This window comes from Anomaloglossus baeobatrachus, chromosome 8 (assembly GCF_048569485.1).
Source record: "Anomaloglossus baeobatrachus isolate aAnoBae1 chromosome 8, aAnoBae1.hap1, whole genome shotgun sequence".
Lineage (NCBI taxonomy): Eukaryota > Metazoa > Chordata > Amphibia > Anura > Aromobatidae > Anomaloglossus > Anomaloglossus baeobatrachus.
Window position 1 is genome coordinate 57873410 of NC_134360.1, and position 23686 is coordinate 57897095.

General features: G+C 49.1%; 1 protein-coding gene across 1 annotated transcript; it reads left to right on the plus strand.

The window, feature by feature from the left end:
• Window positions 1-145: 145 nt before the first annotated feature.
• LOC142249793 (hyaluronidase-1-like) lies at window positions 146-20734 on the plus strand. Its single transcript, XM_075321674.1, has 4 exons — window positions 146-197; window positions 16123-17033; window positions 19594-19683; window positions 19884-20734. Exons 2-4 carry the CDS (start codon window positions 16131-16133, stop codon window positions 20196-20198), a joined length of 1308 nt encoding a protein of 435 aa, XP_075177789.1. The 5' UTR covers window positions 146-197; window positions 16123-16130; the 3' UTR covers window positions 20199-20734.
• The last annotated feature ends 2952 nt before the right edge of the window (window positions 20735-23686 follow it).

The following is a 23686-nucleotide window of genomic DNA, read 5'->3' on the forward strand; positions in this document are numbered from 1 at the left end:
TAGAGATGATATACTGAAGATCATGAGTCTGGGGTAGATGAATAGTTGAAGAGGAAAGGGAAAAATGGTCATGACAGAAGTGTGGAACGGAAAGAGGAAGAAGAGGGAGGAGTATAAGGGAGGACTCCAGAAAGGAAGCGTGACTGTGATCACTCCAGTATTTTTCTCTTTGGACCCACAGACTGCAGCACTGAGGGGTAAGAAGGGAACATGTAGCCGGGCACAGAGCTCAACTAGAAAGTAGATTGTATACTTATATTACATTGCACTAGTGCAAGCTCAGCAATGACAGACAGCTCACAGATTATATCACACATTCACTAGTATCCGACAACTCAGATTATATCCCACGTTCACTAGTATCCGACAACTCAGATTATATCACACATTCACTAGTATCCGACAACTCAGTACGTTTGATATAATCTGTGTCACAGATTATATCAAACGTTCACTAGTATCTGACAACTCATTATATCACACATTCACTAATATCCGACAACTCAGATTTTATCACACATTCACTAGTATCCGACAACTCACAGTACGTTTGATATAATCTGTGTCACAGATTATATCAAACGTTCACTAGTATCTGACAACTCATTATATCACACATTCACTAATATCCGACAACTCAGATTTTATCACACATTCACTAGTATCCGACAACTTAGATTATATCATAAATTCACTAGTATCCGACAACTCAGATATCACACGTTCACTAGTATCAAACAACTCAAATTATATACCAAGTTCACTAGTATCCGACAACTCAGATTCTATCATACGTTCACTAGTATACGACAATTTAGATTATAGCATATGTTCACTACTACCTGATAACTCCCAGTGTATATACAGTATATCACACCTTCACTAGTATCTCACAACTCACAGATTATATCACACGTTCACCAGTATCAAACAACTGAGATTATACGTATCACAAATTCACTAATATCTGACAACTCAGATTATATCACATGTTCACTAATATCTGACAACTCAGATTATATCACATGTTCACAAGTATCCAAAAACCCAGATATTATATGTTCACAAGTATCTGCCAACTCACAAATGTTATCAGACAGTCACCAATATCCAAACAACCCACAGAAAACACACTTTACTAGTATCTGACAACTCACAGATTATGGATGAATACAATACTGTCGATATAAAGGCGCAATAGGGTCTTATCTGACTTTCACTGTATAGTAATCAACTGGATTTGCTCATCTGTGAGAGTTGTGTATGACATTACAATATAAGCATATATAATAATAATAATCTTTATTTTTATAGCACCAACATATTCCGCAGCGCTTTACAATTCAGAGGTTCATATACAAGCAAATAACAGTTATAGACAAAACAATAATTAGAACAAAAATAAAGACGGACCCTGCTCGTGAGAGCTTACAATCTACAATGGGGGAGGGGGCGGTGGGGGGGACAAGGTACAAGTGCTTATTTACAATGACAATCCAGCCATCTCAAAGAAATGGGGATAGATAAAGGCTGCCTGAACCAGTCAGCCAATCTTTGTGATGCTTTTGGGTGCGGTGCAGACTGACGGAGATTTATGTTCTGAGAAGTCATGGAGGTACGCTATGTGAATTGAATTTGATTAGGGAGTGTGATAGGCCACCCTAAAAATATGTGTTTTAGGGAAGTTGAGTAAGTAAGTTGAGTAAGTTGTGGTTCATCCTAGTTTCTTGGGGTAGAGCATTCCAGAGGATTGGTGCAGCTGGGGAAAAAACTTGGAGTCGGGAGTGGGAGGTTCGGATTAGTGTGGATGTTAGTCGAAAGTCGTTTGTGGAGTGTAGGGAACGGGTGGGGTGATAGACAGAGATGAGGGTGGAGATGTAGGGGGTCCGCACTGTGGAGAGCTTTGTGGGTGAGAACATATATGGTATATATGGGCAGCGAGTGCAATGACTAGCACAGAGCGGAAGCGTACTAGTAACGATTAGCCAGATATGTGACCCTATGGACTGGAGAGGGGAAAGTCTAGTGGGGAGGAGGCCAATTAATAGAGAATTACAGTAGTCAAGGCGGTAGTGGATCAGGGCCATGGTGAGGGGTTTTGTAGTTTCCATGGTGAGGAAGGGGCGGATTCTAGAGATGTTCTTGAGGTGCAATCAACAGGAACGGGCGAGAGATTGTATATAGGAGGTGAAGGAAAGATTGGTTTCAAGTATAACACCCAGACAGCGAGCCTGATCCCTAGCTGTTTTAGTGGTGCTGTACACAGAGAGGGAGATGTCAGGTTTAGGAAGGTTATAGGCAGGGCAGAGTTATAGGTTTTTGGCATGAATTGTAGTGGATGGAGTTTTCAGGTGTGCGAGTTTTCCTCCAGAGGCGTTCGCCACTCCTATATGATATAGGGCTGCTGCTGATACACAATATATACAGAGGTACAAAAAAAGAAGGGAATTTTGTTTACTTACCGTAAATTCCTTTTCTTCTAGCTCCAATTGGGAGACCCAGACAATTGGGTGTATAGCTACTGCCTCCGGAGGCCACACAAAGTATTACACTTAAAAGTGTAACCCCTCCCCTCTGCCTATACACCCTCCCGTGCGTCACGGGCTCCTCAGTTTTGGTGCAAAAGCAGGAAGGAGGAAACTTATAAATTGGTCTAAGGTAAATTCAATCCGAAGGATGTTCGGAGAACTGAAACCATGACCAAGAACAATTCAATCTGCACAACATGTGTACACAAGAAATAATAGCCCGAAGGGAACAGGGGCGGGTGCTGGGTCTCCCAATTGGAGCTAGAAGAAAAGGAATTTTCGGTAAGTAAACAAAATTCCCTTCTTCTTTGGCGCTCCATTGGGAGACCCAGACAATTGGGACGTCCAAAAGCAGTCCCTGGGTGGGTAAAAGAATACCTCGGTAAAAGAGCCGTAAAACGGCTCCTTCCTACAGGTGGACAACCGCCGCCTGAAGGACTCGCCTACCTAAGCTGGCATCTGCCGAGCGTAGGTATGCACTAGATAGTGCTCCGTGAAGGCGTGCAGACTCAACCAGGTAGTCGCCTGACACACCTGCTGAGCCGTAGCCTGGTGCAGTAACGCCCAGGACGCACCCACGGCTCTGGCAGAATGGGCCTTCAGCCTTGAAGGAACCGGAAGCCCAGCAGAACGGTAGGCTTCAAGAATTGGTTCCTTGATCCACCGAGCCAAGTTGACTTGGGAGCTTGCGACCCTTTACGCTGGCCAGCGACAAGGACAAAGAGCGCATCCAAGCGGTGCAGGGGCGCCGTACGAGAAATGTAGAGTCTGAGTGCTCTCACCAGACCTAACAAGTGCAAATCCTTTTCACATTGGTGAACCGGATGAGAACAAAAAGAAGGTAAGAAGATATCCTGATTGAGATGAACAGAGGATACCACCTTCGGGAGAAATTCCGGAACCGGACGCAGAACCACCTTGTCCTGGTGAAACACCAGGAAGGGGGGCTTTGCATGACAGCGCTGCTATGTCAGACACTCTGCGGAGTGACGTGACTGCCACTAGTAAGACCACCTTCTGCGAAAGCCGTGGAAAAGAATATCAATCATTGGCTCGAAGGGTGGTTTCTGAAGAGCCGGTATCACCCTGTTCCGATCCCGGGGTTCTAGCCGACGCTTGTAAGGAGGGACTATGTGGCAAACCCCCTGCAGGAACGTGTGTACCTGAGGGAGTTTGGCTAGACGCTTTTGAAAACAACACAGAAAGCGCCGAAACTTGTCCCTTGAGAGAACCGAGAGACAACCCCTTTTCCATTCCGGATTGAAGGAAGGACAGAAAGTGGGCAAGGCGAATGGCCAGCGAGTAAAACTCTGATCAGAGCACCAGGATAAGAAGATCTTCCACGTCCTGTGGTAGATCTTGGCGGACGTTGGTTTCCTGGCTTGTCTCATAGTGGCAATGACCTCTTGAGATAATCCTGAAGACGCTAGGATCCAGGACTCAATGGCTACGCAGTCAGGTTGAGAGCCGCAGCATTCAGATGGAAAAACAGCCCTTGAGACAGCACGGCTGGCCGGTCTGGTAGTGTCCACGGTTGGCCTACCGTGAGATGCCACAGATCCGTGTACCACGACCTCCTCGGCCAGTCTGGAACGACGAGGATGGCGCGGCGGCAGTCGGATCTGATCCTGCGTAACGCTCTGGGCAGCAGTGCCAGAGGAGAAATACGTGAGGCAGTGGAAACTGCGACCAGTCGTGAACTAATGCGTCTGCCGCCAGAGCTCTGTGATCTTGAGAACGTGCCATGAATGCCGGGACCTTGTTGTTGTGCCGGGACGCCAAAAGGTCGACGTCTGGCTTCCCCCAGCGGCAACAAATCTCTTGAAACACGTCCGGTCGAAGAGACCATTCCCCTGCGTCCATGCCCTGGCGACTGAGAAAGTCTGCTTCCCAGTTTTCTACGCCCGGGATGTGAACTGCGGAGATGGTGGAGGCTGTGGCTTCCACCCACAGCAGAATCCGCCGGACTTGCTGGAAGGCTTGCCGACTGCTTGTGCCGCCTTGGTGGTTGATGTATGCCACCACCGTGGCGTTGTCCGACTGAATTCGGATCTGCCTGCCTTCCAGCCATGGCTGGAACGCTTTTAGGGCTAGAACACTGCCCTTACCTCCAGAACATTGATCTGGAGGGAGGACTCTGTCTGAGTCCATGTACCCTGAGCCCTGTGGCGGAGGAAGACTCCCTGACAGACTCGCGTCCGCCGTGACCACAGCCCAGGATGTGGGCAGGAAGGATTTTTCCTTCGACAAGAGTGGAAAGAAGCCACCACTGAAGGGAGGCCATGGCTGCCCGATAAGGAGCAACGTTCTTGTCGAGGGACGTCGATTTGCTGTCCCATTTGCGGAGAAAGTCCCAATAAAGTGTGCGCAGATGAATCTGCGCAAACGGAGCTGCCTCCATTGCTGCCACCAACTTCTCTAGGAAGTGCATGAGGCGCCTCAAAGGGTGTGACTGGGCTCGAAGGAGAGATTGCACCCCTGTCAGTAGTGAACGCTGTTTGTCCAGCGGAAGCTTCACTATCGCTGAGAGAGTATGAAACTCCATGCCGAGATATGTCAGTGATTGGGCCGGTGTCAATTTTGACTTTAGGAAAAATTGATGAACCACCCGAATCTCTGGAGAGTCTCTAGGGCAATGTTCAGGCTGTGTTGGCATGCCACCCGAGAGGGGGCCTTGACCAGCCGATTGCCTGAGAGAGTAGGACCGCTACCACCGTTGTCATGACCTTGGTGAAGGCCCGTAGGGCTGTCACCAGGCCGGCAGTTAGTGCCACGAACAGAAGTGTTCGTTCCCTATGGCGAAGCGCAGGAAGCGCTGATATTCTGGTACAATCGGCACGTGGAGATAAACATCCCTGATGTCGATTGATGCTAGGAAGCCTCCTTGGGCCATCAAAGGCGATGGCAAGCGGAGAGATTCCATCCGGAACCGTCAGGTTCTCTGTCCGTTGGGCAGTGTGAAGTCCAGAACAGGGCGGAGTGATCCGTCCTATCTGGTACCACGAACAAGCTGGAGTAAAAAGCCGCGACTACGTTCTTGAATGGGAACGAGGATCGCAACTCCTCCTGCCTTCGGAGTGTTCACCGCCTGGAAACGTGCATCGGCTCGTTCGGGGGACGAAGATGCTCTAAAGCAACGAGTCGGAGGACGAGAACTGAGCTCTATCCTGTGACCGTAAGACAGAATGTCTCCTACATCGTTCTTGGACATGTAGGGACCACTGTGACGGGGTGTACATCAGAGCAAAGAGAGACAACAGGCCGAGGATGATCCAACAGGTTTACTAACAGGAATACAGGAACAGCACACGACAAGTCCAAATAAAACAGATTCGGGGGCACCTCCCGATAATCCAAAGTGCCAGATCACAACGTAATAGTCCTTTTCAGAGTCCCAGAAATCCCACACAATCCACTGGACGGCGAGGTCTGTCCGCAGATTCAGATCTCGCTCCCTTCCTCTTCAAAAACTCAACTCCCAACTGCATTTAGAAACAGGAGTGTATTGTCTGAGCTCGTGGGCCCGCCCCTCAAGGGTAGGGGTCTATGCAATGGTTGGGCCCACTAGAAGATTCTAGAAGGTTGGCTCCGAGATGTCTACAGGTTTGTGTAGTTGGCGTTATTCACTGCTTACGAAACAATGAGAAGTTCCCCTGGCTGTGTGGACAAGAGATAATTGCATTATGGGCCCAGAGACACAGGAGATGGGGGGAAGGTATGGTTACTTACATCCCAAGACATTTCAAAGTGTTCAGTAAGTACAACCAAAGGAAAGTGACATCACATCCTGACATAGTATTACAGCAAATACAGTGAGAAGGTAAAATACATCATGACAATTCCTTTCCCTCCCAACTTGTGTACGTACTAGGGACCTCTACAGGTCGCTGGTTAAGTACACGCAGGCATGGCTGACAGGACTCAGGGCTCCTCTTGCCTGGACAGTCCATCTGCATTTTGGTGTTGGCTGCCCCTTCTATATTGTATGGTAAAGTTATAGGGCTGCAGAGCCAGGCTCCATCGCAGTAAGCGTCCATTGTCCCCAGAGACTCTGTTCAGCCAGGTGAGGGGATTGTGATCAGTAACCACAGTGAATTCCCGTCCATACAGATACGGCCGTAGTTTCTTAAGGGCCCACACTACAGCCAGACATTCCTTCTCAACAGTTGCATAGGCCACTTCTCGGTCCAGCAGTTTCCGGCTGAGATAGGCGATGGGGTGCTCGTCCCCAGCTGCATTCACCTGGCTGAGGACAGCTCCCAGTCCATAAGCAGAGGCGTCTGTTTGCACAATGAATCTCCTCTTGTAGTCTGGAGCAGCCAGGACAGGATCGCAGATCAAAGCATCCTTCAGCCGGTTAAAAGCCTCATCACAGGCTGGAGTCCAGATCACCAGCCGGGGCATTGTTTTCTTGGTCAGGTCGGTAAGAGGCTTGGCCACAGTACTGAAATGAGAAACAAATTTTCGGTAATAACTGGCAGTGCCCAGAAAAGCCATAACTTGTTTCTTAGTTTGGGGTACAGGCCAGTCTCTAATAGCCTGGATTTTGGCAGGCTCAGGTCGGAGCTTCCCTCCTCCCACTCTATGTCCTAGGTACTGGACTTCCCCCATCCCCAATTGGCATTTATCGGGTCGAATAGTTAGGCCGGCTGCAAGAATCAGGTCCAAAATAATGGCTACTTGATTCAGATGTTCCTCCCATGTGTGGCTGAAGACGGCGATATCATCCAAGTAGGCACAAGCAAAGTCATCACATCCCCGGAGGATCTGATCCACCATTCTCTGGAAGGTGGCCGGGGCATTTTTCATTCCAAAAGGCATGCTTAGAAATTCATACAGACCAAAGGGGGTTATAAAAGCGGACCGTTCTCTCCCTTCATCCGTTAGAGGGATCTGCCAGTATCCCTTACTGAGATCCAAGGTAGTGACATATCGGGACCCAGCCAGTCGGTCTAGAAGTTCGTCAATACGAGGCATTGGGTAAGGATCGCTGACGGTATGGTCGTTTAGTCGCCGATAGTCCACACAAAATCGAGTACTCCCATCCTTCTTGGGTACTAACACCACAGGGGAGGCCCAAGGGCTATGGGAGGCCTGGATTACCCCAAGCTGTAACATCTCCTCCAGTTCGTGCTGCATGGTGTTTCGAACTGATTCAGGTACCCGGTAAGGAGCCAGTTGTATGGGACGGATGCCCTGAGTGTCCACATGATGTTGGGTGACGGTGGTTCGACCTGGTTGGGATGAGAAAGCAGCCCGTCTCTGTTGAAGCACTTCCAGCATCTGGATTTTCTGTAAGGAGTCCAGGTAATCTCCCAGGGGAACCTGTTCCACAGTGGATGGGGCTCTCGCTGCTTCCACGAGATCAGGTAGAGAGTCCTCATCCTCTTGACCATCTTCTGAAGCCAACCGACAGCTTGCTATCATTGGAATGTTCCGGTCATGGTACTCCTTAATCATATTCACATGGACAGTCTTTTGCCTTAGCCCCTGATCATCTAAAGCAAGAAGGTAATTGGTATCATTCAGTTTTCTGAGAACCCGGAAGGGACCCTCCCATGTGGTCTGCAGTTTATTCTGCCGATGGGGAACAATCATTAAGACTTGTTGTCCTTCTACAAACTCCCGATAGCGTGCTTTACGGTCATACCATGTCTTCTGTCTGGTTTGAGCCATACGCAAATGACTCTGTGCAAAACTAGCAAGTTGGGCCAAGGTTTCTCGCAGCTTTAGGACATAAGGGACAACAGGGGTTCCTGTATCTTCAACTTGCCCCTCCCAGTATTCCTTGAGCAGGGTTAAGGGTCCTCGGACCTTTCTTCCATAGAGTAGTTCAAAGGGGGAGAACCCAGTGGACTCCTGGGGAACTTCCCGATAGGCAAACAAGAGATGGGGTAGGTACTTCTCCCAGTCTGAATCTCGGTCCGTGAAGGCCCTCAGCATATTCTTCAGAGTGCCGTTGAATCGTTCACAAAGTCCATTTGTTTGGGGATGATACGGGGTCGTTCGGATCGCTCGTACTCCACAGGTGCGCCACAGACACTGGACCAACTCTGACATAAACTGGGAGCCTTGGTCCGACAAGATCTCACTGGGGAATCCTACTCTGGTAAAAATAATAACCAAGGCCTCGGCCACCTTGGCTGCAGAGATACTTGACAAGGCCACGGCTTCTGGATATCGGGTGGCGTAGTCCACAACAGTGAGAATGTACTGCTTTCCAGATTTACTTGGTTTAGCCAGAGGTCCAATGATATCAACAGCTACTCTTTGAAAGGGTTCTTCTATTATAGGGAGCGGTTGCAGGGGTGCCTTTGGGTGATCTCCGGGTCGCCCTCTACGCTGACATATGTCACAAGTTCGGCAGAAATGCGCCACTGCTTGGGAAATCCCCGGCCAATAAAAAGTTTGAGTCAATCGTCTCTCGGTGCGGGTTTTGCCTTGATGGCCAGCCGTAGGAATGTCATGAGCCAGGTGTAATAGGGGAATTCTGTACTTCTGAGGAACAATCAGCTGTTTGCTATAAGTCCAGGGCTTATCTAGGGAGTCGGCATTGGCAACCCGATACAGAAGTCCATTTTCTCTGATAATTCTTTCTCCGTTTTCCCCTAGCTGCCCTATTTCAGCCCGAGTTCTAAAACTAGCAAGGGTGGGGTCAGTCTCTACTTCTTGTCTAAACTGAACTTTATCCCAAGTAACATTCATATTATCCCCACAAGAAGAATCACTCACCGGCTGTAATGGCAGTTCTGGTGGCCTCAGTTCCATGGATGGGTTGTACACGTCCACATGGGCTGCTCTCTTGGCTTGACTTCTGGTTACCGCACCGACAAAGTGGCAATGAAGATTCCCCACATCATTTCCTAGAAGAACGTCTGCAGGGAGGCCGCTCATCACACCGACCACACATTGTTTTGCCCCAAAGCCATAATCCAGGGTCACACTCGCTCTTGGAATATATCTCTGGGTACCTCCTGCCAGTTCAATGGCAATTCCTGGTCCCTTTTGAATTGCTTGTGGTTGAATTACTCGGGGATCGGCTATGGTGAGGAAAGCCCCAGTGTCACGGAAGCCAACAACTTTTTGGCCATCCAGCACGACCTCCTGTAGATGTTTGTCCTGAAGATCAGAAGAACAGGTGGCTGGAGCTCGCACCCCATAGACTCCGGGTAGGGGAGCCAGGATATCTGAGTCACTTGGCAAGTCATCAGGCACAGAATCCAGCTCTTCTCCTGGTGAAGGTGTCTGTAGGTAATGAACAGGCAAAGGCGGTCTGTAGCTGTTCTGTCTACGAACACCTGGACATTGGAATTGCATGTGCCCAGGCTGCCCACATCCATAACATCTGCGCTCTGGGATTCTTCCTCCGCGTCGTATTCCCAAAGGTGGAGCATGAGTAATGCGAGGCACAGTCACACGAAGGTCCCCATGAGTTGACGGTCTAGGGTGATGGTGAACATTGGGGCCAGAAGGACCAGGGGCCACCAGCGTTGGGGGGTTGGTGTTTTTTTTCTCACTGGGTAGTAGTTTTTTCCACTGAGGCTTGATGGTGAGAGCCTCATCAGCTAGAGCTGCAGCTTCCTCCACAGTGGCTGGTCTCCTTTCACGCACCCATTCCCGGATCTCAGCAGGGCACTTGAAGTAAAACTGCTCTTTTAGGAGGACCTGGAGGACGGTCTCCAAGGTTAAGGCCATCTCTGCCTCCAACCAACGATGCCACAGATGTTTGAGTTTGTGGGCATACATCTTGAAGGACACTTCCTCATCACATGCTAGAGTACGGAACTGAGTCCTGTAAGTGTCTGGCGTTACAGCATAATGTTCTAGAATAGTCTGTTTAATATCCGCATACTCACAGTTCCACCGAGGGTCCATAGCTCTATAGGCTGCAGCAGCTCCACCCTCTAAGAGCCCAACCAGATGCCGGACGCGCTCCCTTTCTGGGACTTCCATTAATCGACACTGATGCTCAAAGTCCTGGAAGAAGCCCTCAATGTCACCAGCAGCCTCATTAAACTGCTTGAAGTCTTTGCGGGACACTCTGGGAAGTTCCCTCATGATGGGTGCTGGGGTTACAGTCTGTCTGGAACCTCTCGCGGCTTCCACAGCGAGCTGCTTATCCAGCAATGCCATCTCCTCCATCCTGTGCTCCTTCTCTTCAGCTCCACGCATGGCCTCCCTCTTATCTTCTATGGTGGCCTCATCTCCAAGCAGTGCCATCTTTTCCTTGTACCACACAACCCATTGACTTTTTTGGGTATTCACCTCCGGCTCCCGTCTTTGCTCCCCTTGCTGTGGAAATTGTTCCTCGGTGCCATCTTGCAGGCAAGCGTGTTCCAATGCCTCAATTAGTTGCTCCTTAGAGAGTCCTTTGTAGCCGACACCTAATTCACGGGCCTTTGTTTGTAGACTCGCCACAGTCCAGTTCCTGTATCCTGAGGTTCTGGTTTCAGACGTCGATTGGCTGTTGTCCTCCATTTCTTCTGCTCTGATCCCGCCGCTGCCACCAGTTTGTGACGGGGTGTACATCAGAGCAAAGAGAGACAACAGGCCGAGGATGATCCAACAGGTTTACTAACAGGAATACAGGAACAGCACACGACAAGTCCAAATAAAACAGATTCGGGGGCACCTCCCGATAATCCAAAGTGCCAGATCACAACGTAATAGTCCTTTTCAGAGTCCCAGAAATCCCACACAATCCACTGGACGGCGAGGTCTGTCCGCAGATTCAGATCTCGCTCCCTTCCTCTTCAAAAACTCAACTCTCAACTGCATTTAGAAACAGGAGTGTATTGTCTGAGCTCGTGGGCCCGCCCCTCAAGGGTAGGGGTCTATGCAATGGTTGGGCCCACTAGAAGATTCTAGAAGGTTGGCTCCGAGATGTCTACAGGTTTGTGTAGTTGGCGTTATCCACTGCTTACGAAACAATGAGAAGTTCCCCTGGCTGTGTGGACAAGAGATAATTGCATTATGGGCCCAGAGACACAGGAGATGGGGGGGAAGGTATGGTTACTTACATCCCAAGACATTTCAAAGTGTTCAGTAAGTACAACCAAAGGAAAGTGACATCACATCCTGACATAGTATTACAGCAAATACAGTGAGAAGGTAAAATACATCATGACAACCACTCCCCTGACCTGGACCGCCATGCAGAAAAGGTTCTCTGTGCACGGCGGAGGATGAAAATACCACCGCCTGAGATGCCAAAGACGCTAATTGCGAAGTCCAGGATGACCGCCCGGTCAAGAGACTGGAGGGCACTTTATGACACTGAGCCCAAACCTGAACAACGTCAGAGGGGAAGGGACAACGTGTGTTATAAGGCGTTCTGTGCTTCTGGACAGTATCTGTGAAGCCTTGAGAGCCACGTCCGGACAGAGTCCTGGGTTGCGACCTCCGCCCCATCCTCTAGAGGATCCTCAAGCGGAGACCCTTGAAGAAGTCGGGGAAGATTCCAAGCAAGGCTGCTTAGCCGGACTGGAACTGCGGTTCGTGCTGGAGTTCACCACGTAATAACTAGAGGCCACCCCAGGAACACGCTTCGTCGCAGACCGATAGAGGCCTGGGGCGATCCCGCAGTGCCCGGGGCCTGTGTAAGGGGCCGGGCTGGACTGCAAACTCCTAGTCTCTTAGCCGACCATTTGTCCATAGCCTGAGACATGGATAGTGAAAATGACCCAGAGAGTTTCTCAGCAAGCTGTAACTCTGTCCCTGCCGCCTGGACAGGGAACGCCGGCGAAGCTCAACAGTGCCCCCGACACCGGCTGAGCGAGAGTCACATGGCCCGAGCAATGTTCACAGTGATCACTGAGGATACATATGTACCGCCGAACTGTGAAACTGCATACAAACATTATATATCCATATATACAGTGCATCACATATACAGTTCATCACTCTAGGGGGCCCAGCATCGAGAAGAAGCCCCCTGGTGTACCGACCCTGAAGCAGTATGTGCTGCTGAAAACATGGCTGTCGGCGTACAGTGGATGGGGGAGCCGTGGGCGTAACCCCAAAAGTGCGGGAATCTGGTGACCTGAGTGAAACGTGAGGGAGGCGGAGAACAGTCAAGTGTGCTCCAGCCGTCACTGCTAGCCTCCGACTGACCGTCCCGCCCTTCCCCCTGACTGGCAGGGCCAGGGGCGGGAGTTTAAGGCGCTAGGCCGCAAAAGCCGGGAGCTAAAGTTACAGACCGCGGCCGGCCAGCAGGCGCGGTCGGCGCGGTAGTCGCCAAGTCTGAGGCGAAGGTGCTCTCTGCACCGTCCCCAAGGGGACACTGAGTACCTTGCGGGGATCAGTGCCGTAGCGTGAATAGTGAGGGGGGCGGAGGACAGCGAAGTGTGCTCCGGCCCTCACTGTCGGCGTCAGCCCGACTGTCCCGCCCTTCCCCCTGACTGGCAGGTCCGGGGGCGGTAATGATTGAACAGTGCCCGGGAGGACTGTAAGGCTTCTCCTGGAGTAGCCAAAATTCAACAGTGCGACCATACATGTATAGCATAGAAGCATAGATATGTGTGATCACCAGAATCCCTGCCTGGGCCTCCCTGGTGTCTCTCCTCTCCAGCGTCAGAAGAGCTGACAGTAATGGCTGCCGGCGCTCTGTGGGGAGGAGGGGGCCGTGGGCGTGCCCTAGAAAGTGCGGGAATCTAGTGCCCCACTGTGCTGAGTGAGGGGGAAGGAGGATACAGAGTATGCTCCAGCCCTCAGCGCTGACGTCCTGTGCAGCGTCCCGCCCTTCCCCTGACTGGCAGGCCTGTGGGCGGGAATATGCGATACTAGGCCGCAAAAGCCGGGGACTAAATTTATAAGCGCGGCCCGCAAATAAGCGCGGCCGGCGCGGTAGTCCCCGGCGCACTAACACACCCAGCAGTGCTGCAGTGTGTATGGCACAAGCGCTCCATGCGCGGTCCCCACGGGGACACAGAGTACCTCACAGCGCGGTCGGCGCGGTGGTCCCCCGGCGCACTAACACACCCAGCAGTGCTGCAGTGTATATGGCACCAGCGCTCCATGCGCGGTCCCCACGGGGACACAGAGTACCTCACAGTAGCAGGGCCTTGTCCCTGACGATACCCGGCTCCTGTCCAGCAGATTCCCCAGGGGCTGCGGAGGGAGCACGGTCCCCTGTGCCTGGAGACCGATTAGGATCCCACTTCACCCAGAGCCCTAAAGGGATGGGGAAGGAAAACAGCATGTGGGCTCCAGCCTCTGTACCCGCAATGGGTACCTCAACCTTAACAACACCGCCGACCAGAGTGGGGTGAGAAGGGAGCATGCTGGGGGCCCTAATATGGGCCCTCTTTTCTTCCATCCGACATAGTCAGCAGCTGCTGCTGACTAAGATGTGGAGCTATGCGTGCATGTGTGCCTCCTTCGCACAAAGCATAAAAACTGAGGAGCCCGTGACGCACGGGAGGGTGTATAGGCAGAGGGGAGGGGTTACACTTTTAAGTGTAATACTTTGTGTGGCCTCCGGAGGCAGTAGCTATACACCCAATTGTCTGGGTCTCCCAATGGAGCGCCAAAGAAAACAACATTTGAAGGAAATACGTGCTCCCTGTGTGCTGCCGTGATGAGATGGTCTGAACTTCTGCATTGTGGTTTTTCCTGAATAAGGGTACTTTCACACTTGCGTTATTTTCCTTCCGTTACAATCCGCCCTTTTGGGAAACAGCGGAATCCGTTAACGGATTCCGCTGTTTCCCATAGACTTGTATGGTTGACGGATTGTACCAAAAGGAGCTGCGTTGCTTCCGCTGGGCGACGCTCCGTTGCTTCCGCCCAGCGGGAGGAACGCAGCATGTAACGTTATTTTGAGCAGCGGAATCCTCTGGATTTCACTGCGCATGCTCTTTTTTTTTTTTAAATCAAACTTTATTTTGGCTCGCGGTGACCGAACGTTCAGCTGAGCGCCCGGCCGTCGGCAAGCGACAGCGCTCAGCTGAACGACCGGCCACCAGCATGCCCGGCCGCCGGCAAGTCACAGCGCTCAGCTGAGCGCCCGCCCGCCGGCATGCCTGGGCGCCGGCAAGTGACAGCGATCAGCTGATCACCTGGCGGCCGGCTGCAGGGAGCGATCAGCTGATCACCCGGCGGGCGGGAGCGATCAGCTGATCACCCGGCGGGCGGGAGCGATCAGCTGATCACCCGGCGGCCGGCTACTGGGAGCAATCAGCTGATCACCCAGCGGCCGGCTGCAGGGAACGATCAGCTGATCGTTCACTATAGTCTGCCGCTGGTAAAACCGGGAAAAAAAAAAAAATCAAAACGAATTGCGTTGTTTTGCAGCATCCGTTGCATCCGTTGTGTCACTATATGCAACATATCTGTTGCATCCGTTACACAACGCAATGCAACGGATACCGTTCAACGCAAGTGTGAAATTACCCTAAGCCAAAAGGCTTCAAAACACGTAGAAAGTAATAAACCGCTTCCATCTACTGATGTGTCCTGGATCCTTCCTATAGAAGTCTCTTCATGGTAGCGCAGAGTGAGCACATATTTCCTTCAACTAAATCATAGATTATATCACAAGTTTATAACTATCCGACAATTCCCAGAATATATCAAACGTTCTCTAGAATTCGACAGTTCACAAATTAGATCACACCTGCACTTGAATCCAACAACCCACAGATTATATCATATATTCACTAGTATCTAACAACCCAGATTATATCACACGTTCACTAGTATTACACAATTTACAGATTATAGCACGCATTTACTAGTATCCGACAATTCACAGATTATATCACATGTTCACTAATATCTGACAACCCAGATTATATCACATGTTCACTTGTATCTGATAACTTCCACATTATATCACACGTTCACTAGTATCTGACAACTGCCCCCACCCCCTTGGGTCAGATTTATGGGCTCTTGTTGCATTCTAAATCCTATAAAGACAGATATACTTGTTGCCGACACCCATTTTGCAGTAATGTCCCCATCCTGGACCCTTTCCAGGTATAAGTACCCCCATCCTGGTATATTTGTCCCTCATCATGGGCCCCTTCCTGGTATATATGCCCCCCATCGTGAGCACATTCCAGGTATATATGCTCCCATTCTGGGACTCTTGCTAGTATAAATCTACCCTATCTTATGCCCCTTCCTGGTATATAAGTCCTCCATCAGGGTGTACATGTCTCCAATTCTCGAATGCAAAAAAATAAAATCTCACCTACCCAGCTCCAGCGACATCTTCTTCTATAGCCAGAGCAGAGGCCAGCAGCTGACATTGGCATGAATGCTGTGGGCGACACATGATGGCACTGCCATGAGCCACCTGTGATTAGCACGCCGACCTGGTGTACTGCGTCGCAGGTACCTGGTGGGTCCTTAAACCCACATCTAGCTAAATTATGTGCTGTAGTTGGTATGCCACACTCCCGCATGGGACCTTTGCAACCGTGATTGTTATGCCCCTAGTTCGCTAGTATCCAACTCACAAACACAAAACTAGTATTCGACAGCTTACATTATAATCATACGTTCACAAGTATCCAACTATTCACAGATTATATCACACATTAACTAGTATCTGACAACTCATACATTGTATATGTTCACTATTTAGACTCAGCGATGAGTGTCACTCTCCTCCCGGTTTTCATGCTGCTCACAGTCCTGGATTTCACTCTTGCCGGTCCACCATGTCTCCTCCCTGGAAGTCCTTTTGTTACAGTCTGGAACGCCCCGAGCAGCCGGTGTTGGGACAAATATGGAGTGGCTCTGGATCTGAAACCTTTTGACATTGTTGTTAATGAGAACCAGTCATTTGTGGGCAGTGAGATGGTCATCTTCTATATATCTCAACTAGGCCTCTATCCTTACTATGACAATGATGGCAATACCATCAATGGTGGCACGCCCCAAAATGCCAGCCTCACAGAGCATCTTAAGAAGGCTTTTGAGGATCTGAATTCCACAATAGTGTCTCCAGAGTTCAAGGGTGTGGTGGTTGTGGACTGGGAGAGCTGGAGGCCTTTATGGGATCGCAACTGGGATAAGAAGTCAATCTACCAGCAGCGTTCTGAAGACCTGGTGAGGCAGCAGCACCCACAATGGTCGGATGAGAAGGTGAAGAAAGAGGCAAAGAAGCAATTTGAGGACGCTGCTGTAATGTTCATGGAAGACACCCTGAATTTGGGGTGTAAATTTAGAATGGGTGGATTGTGGGGATTTTATGGTTTTCCTTCCTGCTATAATTATGGCTACAAAAACTCAAGTCACAATTACACCGGAGAATGTCCACAGGTCGAGGTGGAGAGGAACAACCAGCTGCAGTGGATGTGGAGGTCCAGTCGTGCCCTGTACCCCGACATCTATCTGGAAGAGTTGCTGAGGAAATCACAGTATGTCGGCCGATATGTAAGGTACAGATTAGAAGAAGCTTTCAGAGTGTCCACTGTGGGGTCAGAGGGGGAGATCCCTGTCCTGCCTTATGCCAGAATTGTTTACGCCTACAGCATGGACTTCATGGAACAGGTAAGGAGCAATCAATCTCTCTTCCAGAGGCAGACAGAGATAAGTGGCAGGACTTTGTCTTTACAACTGCTAAATGAGTGGGCTGTGCCTGATGCAAGTCACAGCTGTGGTTAATTTAAAAAAGTGATGTAAAGATCCCTCCATTTTTTTTATAACTAACCAAGGTAAAGCAAACAGCTGGGGCTGGTATTAGCAGGCTGGGACGGTGCATGGTTATTTGGCCCTTCCCAGCCTAAAAATATCACACCACAGCCGCCCCAGAATTGTCGCATCACAGATTATGGCCTCCTCCACCCCTTAAATGTACACAAACAGTTTTTGTTCAGGCTTTCATGCAGCTGAATTTATACATGAATCCTGCACTTTCGCTCACTTGCGTTTTTTTATGTGTTTTTGCTTCATGCATTTTTGTCTCAATAAAGTTGGTTGAAAGACAGGAAGCAGAAAAAACATAAAGATGACCAAAGCAATGTCCCGCCCCTCTACAAATTGTACATTTACACCATTTAGTGCCTTTCTTGTGGTCCTAAAGGGTGTTTTTAGCCTTGTTTAACCTAAGAACCACAAGAAAAAACAACATGGGTCCCCCCCTATTTTTGATAACTAGCCAAGGTAAAGCAGACAGGTGCGGGCTGGTAAGGCCCATGGTTATTTGACCTTTCCCAGCCTTAAAAAAAACAGCCTGCAACCACCTCAGAAGTGGTGCATCACATTAGATGTGCCAATTCTGACTCTTTGTCTTGTCTCTTCCTGATTACCCTGGTGCGGTAGCAAGCGGGGTAATATTTTTCGGGGTTGATATCAGCTGTGTACTGTTGGCTGGCATCAAGCCTAGGGGTTAGTAACAGAAAGCCGTCTATCAGACACCCTAATTACTAATCCAGTAAGTTAAAAGAAAAAAAAACACATTTTATTTTAAAAAGCACCCCCAGCTTTGGGTCTGGTTCACCAATTTATTAAGAAAAAAAAGGAATCAACATCAGATGTAGTCCACCAAATCCAACGTAGTCCACAAATGGAAACCTGAAAGACATAAAAAGGAATATAGACAAGAGACAGTTGATCGCTCACCAATTAGTAAAAAAAAAATAAAAAATCCCACCAACTCTGACGTAGTCCATGGCATTCCCTCGATGTCCACCGATTCTGTAGCATAACGTATGGAGAATGAGGCTTCATAGGTCACTTCTGGTCAGGCTGTGCTATGTTATATCCGGTGACTGTGATGATGTTAGTATCGTTACTGCTCATCAGATATTTTGAGTCTTGTGCTGCCCTCTGTGTGACCCGGCGAGAGCGGTGACGTTACAGATGTGATCACCGCTCGTCTCATGGACATTGTCAGAACACTATGGACCACGTTGGAGCTGTGTTTTGTTTTTTTAAATTATAAATTTCCAAATGAGCGACTGTGTCATGTTTTTATTTCTTTACTTCTCTCTTTGTATGTCTTTCATGTTTCCATTTGTAGGCTACATCAGATTCAATGCACTACATCGGAGTTGCATGGCTTTTTTTTTTTTTTTTGTAACAAATTGATAAACCGGGTCTAGAGTCAGGGAATGGTTGTGTTTTTTTAGCTTTTTTTACTTACTGGGTTATTAATGGGGGGGCGGGATGTCTGATAGACACCTCTCCTTTACTAACCTCTGGGCTTTATGCCAGCTGACACTACTCAGCTGACATCAAGCCCAAAATATTACCCTGATTTCCACCGCACCAGGGCAATTGTGAAGAGCTGAGGTGAAGCACCAGAATTGGCGCATCTTATGTGATGTATGATGATGCTGATGCATATTTATTGGCTAACAGCAACAAAACATGCGGGGCTGGTACTTGTGCATAACCCTCGAGCACTCGCGATACTTGATCTAAGTATTGACCACCCTCGCTCATGACTAAGGGCTACTTTGCACGTTGCGACATCACTACTGCGATGTCGTCAGGGTCAAATCGAAAGTGACGCACATCCGGCGCCAGTAACGACGTCGCAACGTGTAAAGCCTAGATGCACCGATAAACGATCGCAAAAGCGTCGTAAATCGGTGATCTGTGTAGTGTCGGTCATTTTCATAATTTCGCTGCAGCGACAGGTACGATGTTGTTCCTTGTTCCTGCGGCAGCACACATCGCTGTGTATGAAGCCGAAGGAGCGAGGAACATCTCCTTACCTGCGTCCCGCCTGCAATGAGGAAGGAAGAAGGTGGGCGGGAAGTTTACGTCCCGCTCATCTCCGTCCCTCCGCTTCTATTGGCCGCCTGCCGTGTGACGTCACTGTGATGCCGCACGACCCGCCCCCTTAGGAAGGAGGCGGGTCGCCGGCCAGAGCGACGTCGCAGGGCAGGTAAGTGCGTGTGAAGCTGCCGTAGCGATAATGTTCGCTACGGCAGCTATCACAAGAGATCGCATCTGCGACGGGGGCGGGGACTATCGCGCTCTGCATCGCTACCATCGGCTAGCGATGTCGCAGCGTGCAAAGTACCCTTAACTGTAACGTCCATATAATCGATCCACATTCTCATTAACCCTGTGGTCTCAGTGCTGACCTTTTTTCTCACAGGAAGATTTGATCCAGACGATCGGACAGAGTGCTGCTCTAGGGGCCGCCGGAGTCATCTTATGGGGAAACTCAGACTACAGCTCCAGTAAGGTAATTGTCCCAGTATCGAAATGTCAATTCGGGAGAAAGGCTGACTTCTTGCTGTGCCCTTTCTCCCCATGAATTCTAGTTATGCCCAGGGCCCTGTCCATGCCAGCTGCATTTCTTCTCTGCTCTGTCTTTGCACTATAGTAGCACATACGCTTTCAGTCCTGATGATTGACAGCTCTTGTGTCCATCTTTTGTCACAGGAAGCCTGCCTTGCTGTGAAAACCTATATAGACGATACATTGGGGATGTACGTGGTCAATGTGAGCAGAGGCGCCTTGCTGTGTAGCGAGGCAATATGTACCGGGAACGGCCGCTGTGTGCGAAGCAACCCCTCTTCTGATGCTCAGCTCCACCTGCACCCGAGCAGCTTCAGCATCAGGAAAAATCGACAGAGTGGAGGCTTTGAGGTATCTGGACAGGCCACGAAGATGGACCTTATATATATGCAGACCCACTTCCAGTGCCGCTGCTATCCTGGCTGGAGGGGGCCAGACTGCTCACAGACAGTGCCCTGACCAGGGGGTCCCAACATACCAGGAGCCGATTATGAAAGCTGAGATCCAGGTCTTATGCTATAGAATGTAAGTCAAGATCTAATTGTTTGATGGAGATGACGAACCACGATCACCAGATCACCGGTAGTATACAGACGGTTGAGAGAAACAAGCCAAACTGCCACCATGCTGGACTCTAATCCTGTCCCTGCAGGGGAAGCGGAGCACGGACTCCGTCCAGGAGGAAATATGGTCACAATAAACATTAATAAAGCAGAAGTAAATCAGGCAGAGCTTTCAGATGAACTTAGAGCAACACACCGATTACTGTGAGCTTCATCATCTGTATCCTCCAGAGCAGCAGTCACTATTAAGCTGTTTCGTGTCTTATACTCTAGTCACATACAGAGCTGCAGTCACTATTCTATTGCATCATGTCTTATCCTCCAGAGCTGCAGTCACTATTCTTTTATTACATCATGTCTTATCCTCCAGAGCTGCAGTCACTATTCTGTTATTACATCATGTCTTATCCTCCAGAGCTGCAGTCACTATTCTGTTATTACATCATGTCTTATCCTCCAGAGCTGCAGTCACTATTCTGTTATTACATCATGTCTTATCCTCCAGAACTGCAGTCACTATTCTGCTGTTACATCATTTCTTATCCTCCAGAGCTGCAGTCACTATTCTATTGCATCATGTCTTATCCTCCAGAGCTACAATAACTATTCTGTTATTACATCATGTAGTTTAAATCAGCAGGAGAAAAGCAGGATTAGAATACCGCGCCAAACCACAAGAGTCCAGGTGAAGATAGTAAAACTCTTTTCTTTATTTTCACAGGTCTACGCGTCTCTGCACATTTGCCCTGAGGAAGAGGACGGATATGTCCTTGAAACGCGTAGACCTGTGAAAATAAAGAAAAGAGTTTTACTATCTTCACCTGGACTCTTGTGGTTTGGCGCGGTATTCTAATCCTGCTTTTCTCCTGCTGATTTAAACTACTCCTTGCTGCGGGACCGCTGCCGTCCACGTTATCTACATGCTTTCAAAGGGGTTGTGACTGACACAACCTCACCAGGTGAGTGTTCCTTTTGACATTCACCACCCTTTGTCATACCGGGTAAGACCCTATTGCGCCTTATCTCTCCACAGCTTTGCCGTGCTGTTATTACATCATGTCTTATCCTCCAGAGCTGCAGTCACTATTCTGTTATTACATCATGTGTAGAGATGAGTGGACCCGTTGAAGTTCGGTTCGGGACCTGGACTTGACCTGAACCCCATTAGAAGTCACTGACTGGGCAGTTTGGCTCTCCACCCACACACAGGCAGTCATAAACAGAGCACTTGGGAGAGGGTAGGGGTGTGTTGTTGGTTTTTTTTTTCTGTACACACACTACATTGGATAACCCTGATTTTACCCCAGTGAAAGCCATTCAAACACTGCAAGCGGATTGCACTGGGTCCAGCCAGCACCGAGCGTACCTGAGCACAGCGATGCTCGATCGAGTGGTCAGCATACGTAAAGCACCCGAACTCCAACACTGATTTATTTTTTTTTTGTAAAGTCGGTGCGATCACCGAATTGTACTGTTCCAGTTCGCTCATCTCTAATCATGTCTTATTCTCAAGAGCTGCACTCACTCTTCTGCTGTTACATCATATCTTATCAACTAGTGGACACAGACAGAAAAGGGACCCTGTGCAAGAACATTATCTAGGCCCTTTGCAGTCCAATAGCTCATAAAAATATACAATTTAAACTGCTTTGGAGGTAGAAATAGGCACCCCAATCTCTTGGGCCCCTGTGCAGCCACACAGGCTGCACTAATGATATATCTGTCAGTCACCTCCAGAGCTGCGGTCACTATTCAGCTACTACATCATGTCTTATCCTCCAGAGCTGCGGTCACTATTCTGCTATTACATCATGTCTTATCCACCAGAGCTGCAGTCACTATTCTGCTATCACATCATGTCTTATTCTCCAGAGCTGCGGTCACTATTCTGCTATTACATCATGCCTTATCCACCAGAGCTGCAGTCACTATTCTGCTATCACATCATGTCTTATTCTCCAGAGCTGCGGTCACTATTATGCTACTACATCATGTCTTATCCTCCAGAGCTGCGGTCACTATTCTGCTATTACATCATGTCTTATCCACCAGAGCTGCAGTCACTATTCTGCTATCACATCATGTCTTATTCTCCAGAGCTGCGGTCACTATTCTGCTACTACATCATGTCTTATCCTCCAGAGCTGCAGTCACTATTCTGCTATAACATCATGTCTTATTCTCCAGAGCTGCGGTCACTATTCTGCTATCACATGATGTCTTATTCTCCAGAGCTGCGGTCACTATTCTGCTACTACATCATGTCTTATCCTCCAGAGCTGCAGTCACTATTCTGCTACCACATCAAGTCTTATCCTCCAGAGCTGCGGTCACCATTCTGCTACTACATCAAGTCTTATCCTCCAGAGCTGCGGTCACTATTCTGCTACTACATCATGTCTTATCCTCCAGAGCTGCGGTCACTATTCTGCTATTACATCATGTCTTATCCACCAGAGCTGCGGTCACTATTCTGCTATCACATCATGTCTTATTCTCCAGAGCTGCGGTCACTATTCTGCTATTACATCATGTCTTATCCTCCAGAGCTGCGGTCACTATTCTGCTACTACATCATGTCTTATCCTCCAGAGCTGCGGTCACTATTCTGCTATTACATCATGTCTTATCCACCAGAGCTGCGGTCACTATTCTGCTATCACATCATGTCTTATTCTCCAGAGCTGCGGTCACTATTCTGCTATTACATCATGTCTTATCCACCAGAGCTGCAGTCACTATTCTGCTATCACATCATGTCTTATTCTCCAGAGCTGCGGTCACTATTATGCTACTACATCATGTCTTATCTTCCAGAGCTGCGGTCACTATTCTGCTATTACATCATGTCTTATCCACCAGAGCTGCAGTCACTATTCTGCTATCACATCATGTCTTATTCTCCAGAGCTGCGGTCACTATTCTGCTACTACATCATGTCTTATCCTCCAGAGCTGCAGTCACTATTCTGCTATCACATCATGTCTTATTCTCCAGAGCTGCGGTCACTATTCTGCTACTACATCATGTCTTATCCTCCAGAGCTGCGGTCACTATTCTGCTACTACATCATGTCTTATCCTCCAGAGCTGCGGTCACTATTCTGCTACTACATCATGTCTTATCCTCCAGAGCTGCGGTCACTATTCTGCTACTACATCATGTCTTATCCTCCAGAGCTGCGGTCACTATTCTGCTACTACATCATGTCTTATCCACCAGAGCTGAAGTCACTATTCTGCTACTACATCATGTCTTATCCACCAGAGCTGAAGTCACTATTCTGCTATCACATCCTGTCTTTTCCTCTGGTCACCCCCCCCCCATCCTTACGTTGTGGCGTCCATTAGCACACGGAGGTCTGCGCTGTGTGAACAGACGTGA

Bases quoted from the DNA above. Each gene is read 5' to 3' on its own strand.
- LOC142249793 (XM_075321674.1), top strand. From the start codon at position 16,131: ATGAGTGTCACTCTCCTCCCGGTTTTCATGCTGCTCACAGTCCTGGAT. The intron at 17,034-19,593 runs GTAAGGAGCAAT...TTTTTCTCACAG, and splicing joins GCATGGACTTCATGGAACAG to GAAGATTTGATCCAGACGAT. The intron at 19,684-19,883 runs GTAATTGTCCCA...CTTTTGTCACAG, and splicing joins CAGACTACAGCTCCAGTAAG to GAAGCCTGCCTTGCTGTGAA.